Here is a 13,734-nt window from a genome sequence, read left to right as displayed (position 1 = left end):
TTGATGTCTTGATTTTATATAATGTCACTATGCTTACTATCAGAGTGAGAACATATAATACAGCTTGAGCAGTTTCTTTGTTTTGATGATCTGATGGTGCCTAGTTAATGATATGCTGTTAGATATATCCTAGCTGGTAATGCAGCAACTCCTGGGGAGAAAGCAATGAAATGTTCTTCTCTGCAGTTATGGTGAAAGAAACACTGCAAGCCGCACCACATGCCTCCATCAGGGGTCAACATTATGACAATAATTTCATGTCTTTAGAGTGTCCAATAAATCTTGAAACTTGACATTGGTGAACATTTTAAAAATACTACCACAAGAAACACTCATCTCAACACAAAATTCTGCCATCACTGGATTGATTTCAACTATTAAAAACACATAAAAATTGTTGAAGTTATTTGAATCTACTCAATCATTTCCACATGAGAAAAGATGTCTAAAACTCATGAATTATAAATTTCAAGGTGAAAACAGATAACAAGCCATCATGTAATAGAAGTTATCTGATCTCAGAAGCTCACAATTTGTTTAGGTCTCAATTCCTCACAACATAGGATCTAGTCAACCTGGTTTTCATACCTCTTTTTTCACCAAATGCTTGCAACGATCTTTTAATCAGCAATCTCATGTCATCCCAGACACTTTTTAAATGTCCATGTCCATGTCTTTGTTCTTACAACCCAGCAAACTTGGATCTTATCTACCCTTGAAGAGATAGTTAACATTCTAGTAGTGCCATAGGGATGTCTCATAATTTGTTTCTTCCTTCTGAATTCTGAGAATAAACCATTCTTTATATTCTCTGCTTGACTAAACCAAATGAATATGTTTAACGACAGTAAACACTAAAGGACCGTCACCATAGTACTAATAACTATTTGAAGTGTTTTACATAATTAAACTCATTTAATCTTTGTAATAATTCTACGATATGGCACTTTTAGTATCATTCCCATCTTATGTTTGGAAAAGTGAGACAGAGCAGTTATGTGATTTCCTCTGGGTCACATAGTTCCCAAGTGGTCACAACCAGAAACTGAAATCGAAACCAGGTACCTGGCTCCAGAACCCATGATCTTAACCCCTATTCTTTATTGTACTTTACATTATTTTACATGAATATATAATTTCACCAAATTGATATTATCCCCTAAACTGATATTATTGGTTGGTCATTACATGGTTTTAGGTGGTACACAGGCATGGCTTTAGAGTCAATAAATGTATTTTGATCGATTCAGCCCCGAAATACTTGTTTAGTAGAAGAAACATAGTTCATTAGTATAAAACCTACGTCCTCTTCAAAGTGTGAGGAAAGAAATACCTCTCATCAAGAACCTGATAGTACGTCTGGTATTTTATTAGGTAAAAAGTGATTCTACTTAGTTCAATCATAATATGGGATATATGCAAATAGCATTTAAAATGTTCATCTTGGCCGGGCGTGGTGGCTCATGCCTGTAATCCCAGCACTTTGGGAGGCCGAGGTGGGCGGATCACAAGGTCAGAAGAAGGAGACCATCCTGGCTAACACGATGAAACCCCGTCTCTAATAAAAATACAAAAAAATTAGCCGGGAATGGTGGCGGGTGCCTGTAGTCCCAGCTACTTGGGAGGCTGAGGCAGGAGAATGGTGAGAACCTGGGAGGCGGAGCTTGCAGTAAGCCGAGATCGTGCCACTGCACTCCAGCCTGGGTGACAGAGTGAGACTCTGTCTCAAAAAAAAAAAAAAAAAAAAAAAAGTTCATCTTATTTAAAGGACTTGCAAATAATTGTTATTTTGGTATATAATATGACATTATACTTTTCCAAAGCTATTCATTCATGCTGTATTTTTATTTTTCCACCTGGGTTAAAGGGCTTTGTTTAAGGCTATCTTTAAGGTACACAAAAATAAATTTTGATTAATATTCAAGTAATATAAACAATAAAAATAACAATAACCACTCTGCCTTTACTGGAAAGGATTACTCAAAATAGCTCTTAGTTAAAGTCCATACATGTAGTGCAAGTAAAGCTAAACTAAGTGTATATTATAGAAATAAAAATATTTTTTAAAAAATCACAGGGAATAATATATAAAAAATAAACCCACTAAATCTATTTTTCCTATGGTTTTAAAAACTGCCCAAATTGACCTTGCCCATGAACTTCCAAATTCTAATAATTTTTAAATTGAACACTACAGATAATGTTAGTCAGTTTCTTTTTACATTCTAAATTTACATGAGCCTTCCCTCAATTATGTCCTTGCTGGATACTACATGCATACTTTTCTCATAAGTCTATGGTCTACACAAAGTACACTAAGAGAGAAACTAAGGTGGCTTTCATTGGAGTAAAGATAGAACAGAGGAGATAAAAGTTAAAAGAGTTCATTATTATTGAGTACACACTATATGCTAGAGGTAATCCTTACTTCCTTACATACACTATGTCATTTATTCTTTACAAAAATCTTATGAGGTAGGTACTATTTTACAGGAAAGGCTAAGAAATCTTATAGAAATGTTAATTAAGTTAGCTAAAGTTACAGAACTAGGAAGCAAACAGGGAGAAGAGTCCAACTTTGATTGGCCTGCTCATTTTCATGTATAAAAATATTTTGTAAAACAAGAAACAAAATAAGATCAAGGACAATAATTCCACTCCTATACATACTCCAACGGTGTAAACTGATGCAGTTATGAAAGGGACCCTTAAATCTATGTGCACAACATTATTTTCTCAATCAAACAGATAGCAAAAATAGAATAAATTTTCAGAATAATATGTATCATAGCATATAATTATAGTATTGTATATGTACACATACATACTTACATAAATATATATAATGCTCTAAAAGATGATTCTAAGGCCATACAGTTCTTTCATCACAATTCTATAAGCATAATTCTACCACTTTTAGAGGAGGAGAATAAGGAAGGTAGAATGAGGAAAAAGAAGAAAACATCAGAGCACTTTTACTGGCTGTGTCATTTATCATTATTTCCTCAGATACAGCAGTGAGAATCATTCTTTAAAAAAATCAAACATTTCACTTTCCTCACTGCAATCCTTCAGTGATTTCCCATTACACTTAGAATAAAATCTAAACTCCTTAATGTGGCCTACCGCAAACACAGAGCCCCGCTCTCCTCTGCTCCATGTATTCCTATACACTGCCCTCTTTCCAGCCTTGGTGCTTTGGCATAAACTGTGCCCCTCCTTGGAATGCTGTGACTCTGACTACTCATCACTGGCTCCTTTATTTTTTCAGTCAATTTCAGCTCAAATGTCATCTCCTAAGAGATGCATATCTCCCATATAACAGCTTATAAAATCAAAATTAAATATCTAATTAATTATTTCTTATTAGTTTTCTTCCTTTCCACCTGGCCATATAGAGCTTAATTATAAGTTCTATATGGGCAAGTGACTCTAAGAGTTTCATTTTCCACTGTACATGTGAAATAATCAATGAGTCAAACATGAATAAAAGTCCATCCAAAGACAATGATATATGGATTTAAGCATTATTCCAAACTATTGCATTCACCAATGAAATACACACTTTTCCCACAACTACCTATTCCTCCTTTTTATTATAATTATAATTTTATAGTAAGCTATGAATACTGTAATTTCACTATACTTTATAATGTGATGACCTAAATATTAAAATTGGCTGTCAGAGAATTATCATCAGTTTGCTTGGCAATTTCTGTTGCGAATAACTGATTCTGAAAATAAAGTTGTATATCACTTCTAAAGAAGTCAAATTTCTTTAATTATGATTACATTGTTACAAATATCACATAAGGGCAACACGCGGTGGCTCACACCTGTAATACCAGCACTTTGGGAGGCCGAGGCGGGTGAATCAAGAGGTCAGGTGTTCAAGACTAGCCTGGCCAACATGGTGAAATCCCGTCTCTACTAAAAATGCAAAAAAATTAGCTGGGCATAGTGGTGGGTGCCTGTAATCCCAGGTACTCGAGAGGATGAGGCAGAAGAATCACTTGAACTCTGGAGGCAGAGGTTGCAGTGAGCCGAGATCGCATTGCACTCCAGCCTGGGTGAGAAGAGCAAAATTCTGTCTCCATAAATAAATAAATAACAGATGTCACATAAGGGTGACATCAAAATTTTGCAATATCCCTAACATCTGTGCTATAGTTTTCACATTGTTAAATGTACATGGTGAACTGAATGAATTCAAGCATCAATCAGTTCCTTACATTTTGTCATTCAGTTTTTAAATTTGTATTTCCTGACTTTTTTCTCTTTATTTGCATTTACATTTACTTTTTCCTATAAATATACATAAAGAAAAATACATAAAAATAAGAAGGTGGCTATAGTTATCTGTCTTTAATTTTTAGACTATTTCTACCTGTGTGCTCACTATGAAAAGCATGTAGATCTTTTCAAAAAACCAGCTCCTGGATTCATTGATTTTTTGAAGGGTTTTTTGTGTCTCTATCTCCTTTAGTTATGCTCTGATCTTAGTTATTTCCTGCCTTCTGCTAGCTTTTGAATGTGTTTGCTCTTGCTTCTCTAGTTCTTTCAATTGTGATGTTAGGGTGTCAATTTTAGATCTTTCCTGCTTTCTCTTGTGGGCATTTAGTGCTATAAATTTCCCTCTACACACTGCTTTAAATGTGTCCCAGAGATTCTCGTATGTTGTGTCTTTGTTCTCATTGGTTTCAAAGAACATCTTTATTTCTGCCTTCATTTCGTTATGTACCCAGTAGTCATTCAGGAGCAGGTTGTTCAGTTTCCATGTAGTTGAGTAGTTTTGAGTGAGTTTCTTAACCCTGAGTTCTAGTTTGATTGTGCTGTGATGTGAGAGACAGTTTGTTATAATTTCTGTACTTTTACATTTGCTGAGGAGTGCTTTACTTCCAACTATGTGGTCAGTTTTGGAATAAGTGTGATGTGGTGCTGAGAAGAATGTATATTCTGTTGATTTGAGGTGGAGAGTTCTGTAGATGTCTATTAGATGTAAATTAGCTGAGTTCAATTTCTGGATATCCTTATTAACTTTCTGTCCCGTTGATCTGTCTAATGTTGACAGTGGGGTGTTAAATTCTCCCATTATTATTGTGTGGGAGTCTAAGTCTCTTTGTAGGTCTCTAAGGACTTGCTTTATGAATCTGGGTGCTCCTGTATTGGGTGCATATATAATTACGATAGTTAGCTCTTCTTGTTGAATTGATCCCTTTACCATTATGTAGTGGCCTTCTGTCTCTTTTGATTTTTGTTGATTTAAAGTCTGTTTTATCAGAGACCAGGATTGCAACCCCTGCCTTTTTTTTTTTTTCTTCATTTGCTTGGTAGATCTTCCTCCATCCCTTTATTTTGAGCCTACGTATGTCTCTGCATGTGAGATGGGTCTCCTGAATACAGCACACTGGTGGGTCTTGACTCTTTATCCAATTTGCCAGTCTGTGTCTTTTAATTGGAGCATTTAGCCCATTTACATTTAAGGTTCATATTGTTATGTGTGTATTTGATCCTGTCATTATGATGTTAGCTGGTTATTTTGCTCATTAGTTGATGCAGTTTCTTCCTAGCATCGATGATCTTTACAATTTATCATGTTTTTGCAGGAGCTGGTACCGGTTGTTCCTTTCCATGTTTAGTGCTTCTTTCAGGAGCTCTTTTAGGGCAGGCCTGGTGGTGACAAAATCTCTCAGCATTTGCTTGTCTGTAAAGAATTTTATTTCTCCTTCACTTATGAAAGCTTGGTTTGTCTGGATTTGAAATTCTGGGTTGAAAATTCTTTTCTTTAAGAATGTTGAATATTGGCCCCCACTCTCTTCTGCCTTGTAGAGTTTCTACCGAGAGATCTACTGTTAGTCTGATGGGCTTCTCTTTGTGGGTAACCCGACCTTTCTCTCTGGCTGCCCTTAACATTTTTCCTTCATTTCAACTTTGGTGAATCTGACAATTATGTGTCTTGGAGTTGCTCTTCTCGAGGAGTATCTTTGTGGCGTTCTCTGTATTTCCTGAATCTGAATGTTGGCCTGCCTTGCTAGATTGGGGAAGTTCTCCTGGATAATATACTGCAGAGTGTTTTCCAACTTGGTTCCATTCTCCCCATCACTTTCAGGTACACCAATCAGATGTAGATTTGGTCTTTTCACATAGTCCCATATTTCCTGGAGGCTTTGTTCATTTCTTTTTACTCTTTTTTTCTCTAAACTTCTCTTCTCGCTTCATTTCATTCATTTGATCTTCAATCACTGATACCCTTTCTTCCACTTGTTCGAATCGGCTACCGAAGCTTGTGCATTCCTCACGTAGTTCTCGTGCCATGGTTTTCAGCTCCATCAAGTCATTTAAGGACTTCTCTACACTGGTTATTCTAGTTAGCCATTTGTCTAATCTTTTCTCAAGGTTTTTAGCTTCTTTGTGATGGGTTCGAACTTCCTTCTTTAGCTCAGAGTAGTTTGATCATCTGAAGCCCTCTTCTCTCAACTCGTCAAAGTAATTCTCCATTCAGCTTTGTTCTGTTGCTGGCAAAGAGAATAAAATACCTAGGAATCCAACTTACAAGGGATGTGAAGGACCTCTTCAAGGAGAACTACAAACCACTGCTCAATGAAATAAAAGACGACACAAACAAATGGAAGAACATTCCACGCTCATGGATAGGAATAATCAATATCATGAAAATGGCCATACTGCCCAAGGTAATTTATAGATTCAATGCTGCCATCCCCATCAAGCTACCAATGACTTTCTTCACAGAATTGGAAAAAACTACTTTAAAGTTCATATGGAACCAAAAAAGAGCCCGCATAGCCAAAACAATTCTAAGCCAAAAGAACAAAGCTGGAGGCATCACGCTACCTGACTTCAAACTATACTACAAGGCTACAGTAAACAAAACAGCATGGTACTGGTACCAAAACAGAGATATAGACCAGTAGAACAGAACACAGCCCTCAGAAATAATACCACACATCTACAACCATCTGATCTTTGACAAATCTGACAAAAACAAGAAATGGGGAAAGGATTCCCTTTTTAGTAAATGGTGCTGGGAAAACTGGCTAGCCATATGTAGAAAGCTGAAACTGGATCCCTTCCTTACACCTTATACAAAAATTAATTCAAGATGGATTAAAGATTTAAATGTTAGACCTAAAACCATAAAAACCCTAGAAGAAAACCTAGGCAACACCATTCATAACATAGGCATGGGCAAGGACTTCATGTCTAAAACACCAAAAGCAATGGCAACAAAAGCCAAAATTGACAAATGGGATCTAATTAAGCTAAAGAGCTTCTGCACAGCAAAAGAAACTACCATCAGAGTGAGCAGGCAACCTACAGAATGGGAGAAAATTTTTGCAATCTACTCATCTGACAAAGGGCTAATATCCAGAATCTACAAAGAACTTAAACAAATTTACAAGAAAAAAACAAACAACCCCATCAAAAACTGGGCAAAGGATATGAACAGCCACTTCTCAAAAGAAGGCATTTGTGCAGCCAACAGACTCTTGAAAAAATGCTCATCATCACTGGCCATCAGAGAAATGCAAATCAAAACCACAATGAGATACCATCTCACACCAATTAGAATGGTGATCATTACAAAGTCAGGAAACAACAGGTGCTGGAGAGGATGTGGAGAAATAGGAACACTTCTACAATGTTGGTGGGACTGTAAACTGGTTCAACCATTGTGGAAGACAGTGTGGCGATTCCTCAAGGATCTAGAACTGGAAATACCATTTGACCCAGTCATCCCACAACTGGGTATATAACCAAAGGATTATAAATCATACTGCTATAAAGACACATGCACACGTATGTTTATTGCAGCACTATTCACAATAGCAAAGACTTGGAACCAACCCAAATGTCCATCAATGATAGACTGGATTAAGAAAATGTGGCACATATACACCATGGAATACTATGCAGCCATAAAAAAGGATGAGTTTGTGTCCTTTGTAGGGACATGGATGAAGCTGGAAATCATCATACTCAGCAAACTATCACAGGGACAAAAAACCAAACACCACATGTTCTCACTCATAGGTGGGAATTGAACAATGAGAACAGTTGGACACAGGAAGGGGGACATCACGCACCAGGGCCTCTTGTGGGGTGGGGGTAGCGGGGAGGGATAGCATTAGGAGATATACCTAATGTAAATGACGAGTTAATGGGTGCAGCACACCAACATGGTACATGTATACATATGTAACAAACTTGCATGTTGTGCACATGTACCCTAGAACTTAAAATAAAAAAAGAAAAAGAAAAGCATGTAACAGCATATAACATTCCTGAACAAGTAAGATACCATTATGTGTTTTTCTCCTTCTTTTAAAAACCTAGTCAGTCCTATGCCTCAATTCCATGAACAGCTGCTGAGATTTATGAATGCCATTACAGGATGTGTTCTTTTAATAATGACTCTGCCAGGGGACAAGGCATGGTTTTTTGAACTGATGAACTACCCAAAAAATATCACAAATTGAGGTTTTGTATTCTACCTCTACAGTGCCATGCTAACAAAACCTCAGAAGATACTGTCAAAAGTACCAAGGAATTTGAATTTTTTTCTATTCCTCTATACCTATCCAGACTACAATAAAGGAAAAATAGAAACACCACTTTAAATAATGTTCTCTCTTTATCCGAGAACAGGATATTGAAAAATAGTGGCATCTAGATGTGTGGTAAGAAAACTACATGAAGAATAAAACAGTGAAATGTTTTAGAAAATTATTTTACTTGTTCTAAAAAATCAAAGATACTAAGCAAATCCTGCTTCTCCTCAAACTTTTGCTCACTAATTTAAAAATCCATCAGTGGATAAAATTCACTACTATGTTGTTTGCCTAATAATAATTTTTCTATTTCTCTCTTTTCTTCTACTTTTATTAATTGGAATTCTACTGTGTAAGAATACTGTCCCCTCTCCATATTGAATAATATTTAGTTATTGATTAAATAATATTATTGGTTTCTTATTTATTTCACTATGTACTCATGGATATGTACTTAATTCTATGGGTTAAAATCTGTAATGATCATTTATTTTGTTGTTCTAGTTATTTCAACTTCAGCCCTCAGGAGCTACTAACTACACTTTATAATTTCATGAGCTTAAGACGAAAAATTGGCTATTGGTTTCTGTGTTTTTTCCATAAGCCCCCATCTTTTTCTGATACTTCCTTAAATTCTATTACCACAAGACATTTCAGGCTCATCTTGTATTTACCCTGTCCCTTCTGGAATCAACCACTTTTCCAAGGAGTCCTTGCCTTGTTCCTTTTTTTGTAGAATGACATTTAGAAACTCCAACTTCAGGTTTGCATAATCTCAAAGTATCTCCCCAAAGATACTTTCTAATGAACAAGGGAAAGATAACAACTTTAAAATGGAGAATCGTTGAAGACATCTGCTTCACCAAGTGATCAGGTTAATACCACCAGCAAAAAGACATACTGATAAGTCTTGATAATAACATCAGCAATAAGAAATACTAATATGTCTTGATATCATATTTATATAATGGACTAACCACAAAGCATCATTTTAGTAGTGTTATTGTGGAAAAATACACCATTTCATTTCAATAGTGAGAAAAATTCAACAAACCCAAATTGAGGGGTTTTCTACAAAATAACTGATCTGTACTCTTCAAAAGTGTCAAATTCCTTACAGACAAGCAAAGACTGAGCAAGTTTTACAAACTGGAGAGATGAAAGAGAAATAATATCTAAAGGCAATGTGGGCTCCTGGATAGGATCCTGGAACAGAAAATCAGCATTAGGAGAAAAACTGACGAAATTCAAATTAGAGCTGTGGTTTAGGTAATAGTGCTGTCCTACAGTTAATTTCCAGGTCTTGAAGATTTCCCTGTGGCTATTTATGTTGTTAATATTACAGGAAGCAGATTGAGTGATATATGAAACTTGTGTCTTATTTTTGCAACTTTTAAGCAAGTCTAAAATTACTTCAAAATAAAAAGCTTTTAAAAAAATCATAGACAATTTATTTTTTTTTTTAAGATAAGGTCTCACTCTGTCACCCAGGCTAGAGTGCAGTGGCATGATCACAGCTCAATACCCCCTTGAACTTCTGGGTTCAAGTAATCCTCTCACCTCAGACTCCCAAGAATGTAGGACTACAGGTGTACAACATCATGCCAGACTAATTTTTTATTTTATTTTTTTTAAAGATGGGGTTTCATTCTTGTGGCCAACCTGGTCTCAAACACCTGGACTTAAGCAATCCTCCTGCCTTGGCCTCCAAACTGCTGGGATTAAGGCATGAGCCAAAATAGTTTATATTATTAATAACGTAAAACCTTATACTTTGTCTCATACATATGTTTTTTTCATGACAAAACAAAAGAACAGGTACTAATAAATAAATGGCACAACTGAGAGCTCCAATCTATGTGCAAACATTCTGGGTAAAAGTATTTTCCTGCCAAATGGATTTTGCACCTTTAAAATACTAAGAAGATTTTTTCTTTTCTTTTTTTTTTTTTTTTTTTTTTTTGAGACGGAGTCTTGCTCTGTTGCCCAGGCCAGAGTGCAGCGGCACAATCTCGGCTTACTGCAAGCTCTGCCTCCCAGATTCAAGCCATTCTCCTGCCTCAGCCTCTCAAGTAGCTGGGACTACAGCCACCCGCCACCACGCCCAGCTAATTCTGTTTTTGTATTTTTAGTAGCAATGGGGTTTCACCACGTTAGCCAGGATGGTCTCGATCTCCTGACTTGGTGATCCGCCTGCCTCGGCCTGCCAAAGTGCTGGGATTACAGGTGTGAGCCACCGCGCCAGGCCCTTAGAAGTTATTTTCTAAGTGAAATATTTTACATTAATTCTTATAATAAATTTCTGTCATATTTGAATATTTTTATACTTGTCTGGTTACTTTAAATGGTTTTAGAAGTAGAATTTGCAAAAGATTACATAATCATATAAAGGCCATGTAAAATAAAAAATAACAAAAAAATTGTATTTAAGTGATTTAGTTGTAAATTTCTATTAAGTAACTTTATTGAGCACATATTTTCAGCAAAATATTGTCTAGATATACAAGCATACCTCATTTTATTGAACTTCACTTCTTGCATTTTGCAAAACACATTGTGTTTTTTAGAAATTGAAGTTTTGTAGAAACCTCGCATCAAGCAATTCCATCAGTGCCATTTTTTCCAATAGCATGTGCTCATTTCATAACTCTGTTTCACATTTTGGTAATTCTCACAATATTTTTGGTTTCTTCATTATTATTATGTCTGTTATTGTGATCTGTAATCAGTGATCTTTGATGTTACTATTGTAATTATTTGGGACACCATGGACCATGACCATGTGAGATGGCAAACTTAATAGACAAATGCTGACTGTGTTCTGAGAGTTCTACCAATCAGCCGCTCTTCTGTTTCCCTCTCTCTCCTCAGGCCTCCTTCTTCTCAGACACACAACTATACTGAAATTAGGACAATTAATTACCCTACATGCCTTCTACATGTTAAAGTGAAAAGAAGACTAACATATATCTTACTTTTAAATCAAAAGCTACAGATGATTAAACTTAGAGAGGAAAGCATGTTGAAAGTCAAGGTAAGCCAAAACCCAGGCCTCTTGCACCAGTTAGCTAAGATGGGAATGCAAAGAAAAAGTTCATAAAAGAAATTAAAAGTGCCACTTCGTCGAATATATGAATGATAGCAAAGCAAAACCACCGTATTGCTGACATGGAGAAAGTTTTAGTGGTATGAATGGAAGGAGAAAGCAGCCACAACATTCCCTTAGTCCAAATCCTAATTAAGAGCAAGATCTCAAAACTCTTCGGTTCTATGAAGGCTGAGACAGGTGAGGAAGATACAGAAGAAAAGCTGGAAGCTAGTAGAGGTTAGCTCATGAGATTTAACAAAAGAAACCATCGCTATAACATAAAAGTACAGGGTGAAGCAGCAAATGCTGATGTAGAAGCTGCAGCAAGTTATCCAGAATATCTACCTACAATAATTGATGAAGATGGCTACTCTAAACAGATTGTCAGTGGAGACAAAACAGTCTTATGTTGGAAGAAGATGACATCTAGGACTTTCACAGCTAGAGAGGAGTCGTCGATGCCTGACTTCAAGGCTTCAAGAGACAGTCTGACTCTTCTGTTAGGAGCTAATGCAGCTTGTCACTTTAAGTTGAAGGCAAAGCTTATTTGCTATTCAAAAAATTCTAGGGCCCTTAAGAATACTGCAAATTGAGTCTACATGTACTATATAAAATGGAACATCAAGGCCTGAATGATAGCATACATGTTTATAGCATGGTCTACTGAATATTTAAAGCCCACTGTTGAGACCTATTGCTCAGAAAAAAAACATTTATTTCAATGTATCACTGCTCATTGACAATGCATCTGGTCACCCGAAGAGGTGGAATGGAGGTGTACAAGGAGATTAATATTGTTTCTATGGCTGCTAACACATAAGTTCTGCAGCATATGGATCAAGGAGTAATTTTGACTCCCAAGTTTTATTATTTAAGGAACACATTTCATAAAGCTGTAGCTGCCAGAGGGGGATTCCTCTGATAGATCTGGAAGAAGTAAATTGAAAACCTTTTGGAAATAATTTATCATTCTATATGCCATTAATAATATTCATGACTTACGGGAGGAGGTTAAAATATCAACATCAATTGGAGTTTGAAAGCAGTTGATTCCAACCCTCATGGATGAGTTTGAGAGGTTGAAGACTTCAGTGGAGGAGATAACTTCAGATGTGGTGGAAGCAGCAAGAAAACTAAAATTAGAAATGGGGACTGAAGAGATGACTGAATTGCTCAAATCTTATGAATATACTTGAATGGATGAGAAGTTGTTATTTATGGATGAGCAAAGACGGTGGTTTCTTGAGATGGCATGTGCTCCTGGTGAAGTAAGTGAACATTGCTGAAATGACAACAAAAGATTTAGAATATTACATAAACTTAATTTATAAAGCAGTGGCAAGATTTCAGAAGATTAACTCCAATTTTGAAAGACGTTCTACTGCGGGTAAAATGCTATTCAGTAGCATTGCATTTTACAGAGAAATATTTTATAAAAGGAAGTCAATGAATGTGGCAATCTTTATTGTTTTAAGAAATTGCTGCAAGCACCCCAACCTTCAGCAATCACCACCACGATCAGTCAGAAGCCATCAACGCCAAGGCCAGACCCTCCATCTGCAAAAATATTACAACTTGCTGAAGTTGTAATACTGCTAGGATTTTTTAGCAATAAAATATTTTTAAATTAAAATATGTACATTTTAGACACAATGATATTGTACCCTAATAGGCTGTAGTAGATTGTAAGTGTAACATTTATATGCACCGAGAAACCAAAAATTTCATGACTTGCTTTATTTTAATATTTGCTTTATTCTAGTGGTCCCGATCTGAACATTAATATTAAATTGCCAGATAGGGTCTGTGGTGTATTATAAAAGTGGCCATAGTTCTTTACTCTTTCTTTGATCCAAACACTTTGCAATGCAACTCATGGTTACTCTCATCAAGTGGTAGAGTTTATTTCATACTCCCTGCATCTGGACTGGTTTTGTGACTTCTGTGACCGAAAGGACACAAACAGAATCATTAGTGTGCTAGTTCTGAAACGACTTTTGTGCTTCTTTTCACTCTTATGGGCCCCCCTTCTTGGCCATGGGAGCAACCTTGAGGTAACCTATTCAATGGAAGAGA

The 13,734-nt window shown here is 36.2% G+C and overlaps 1 protein-coding gene across 1 annotated transcript in view; it reads right to left on the bottom strand.

The window, feature by feature from the left end:
* The window catches only part of NAALADL2 (N-acetylated alpha-linked acidic dipeptidase like 2), a 1,375,347-nt gene that overhangs the window by 884,228 nt on the left and 477,385 nt on the right, over positions 1-13,734 (bottom strand). The window contains exon 5 of the mRNA XM_063602605.1: positions 12,661-12,940. Coding sequence (XP_063458675.1) covers positions 12,661-12,721 — 61 coding nt within the window. The 5' untranslated portion in view covers positions 12,722-12,940. The remainder of the gene's footprint in view (positions 1-12,660; positions 12,941-13,734) is intronic.

The sequence above is a fragment of the Pan paniscus genome, chromosome 2 (genome assembly GCF_029289425.2).
Source record: "Pan paniscus chromosome 2, NHGRI_mPanPan1-v2.0_pri, whole genome shotgun sequence".
NCBI classification, from domain to species: domain Eukaryota; kingdom Metazoa; phylum Chordata; class Mammalia; order Primates; family Hominidae; genus Pan; species Pan paniscus.
This window is presented reverse-complemented; position numbering and strand designations above follow the sequence as displayed.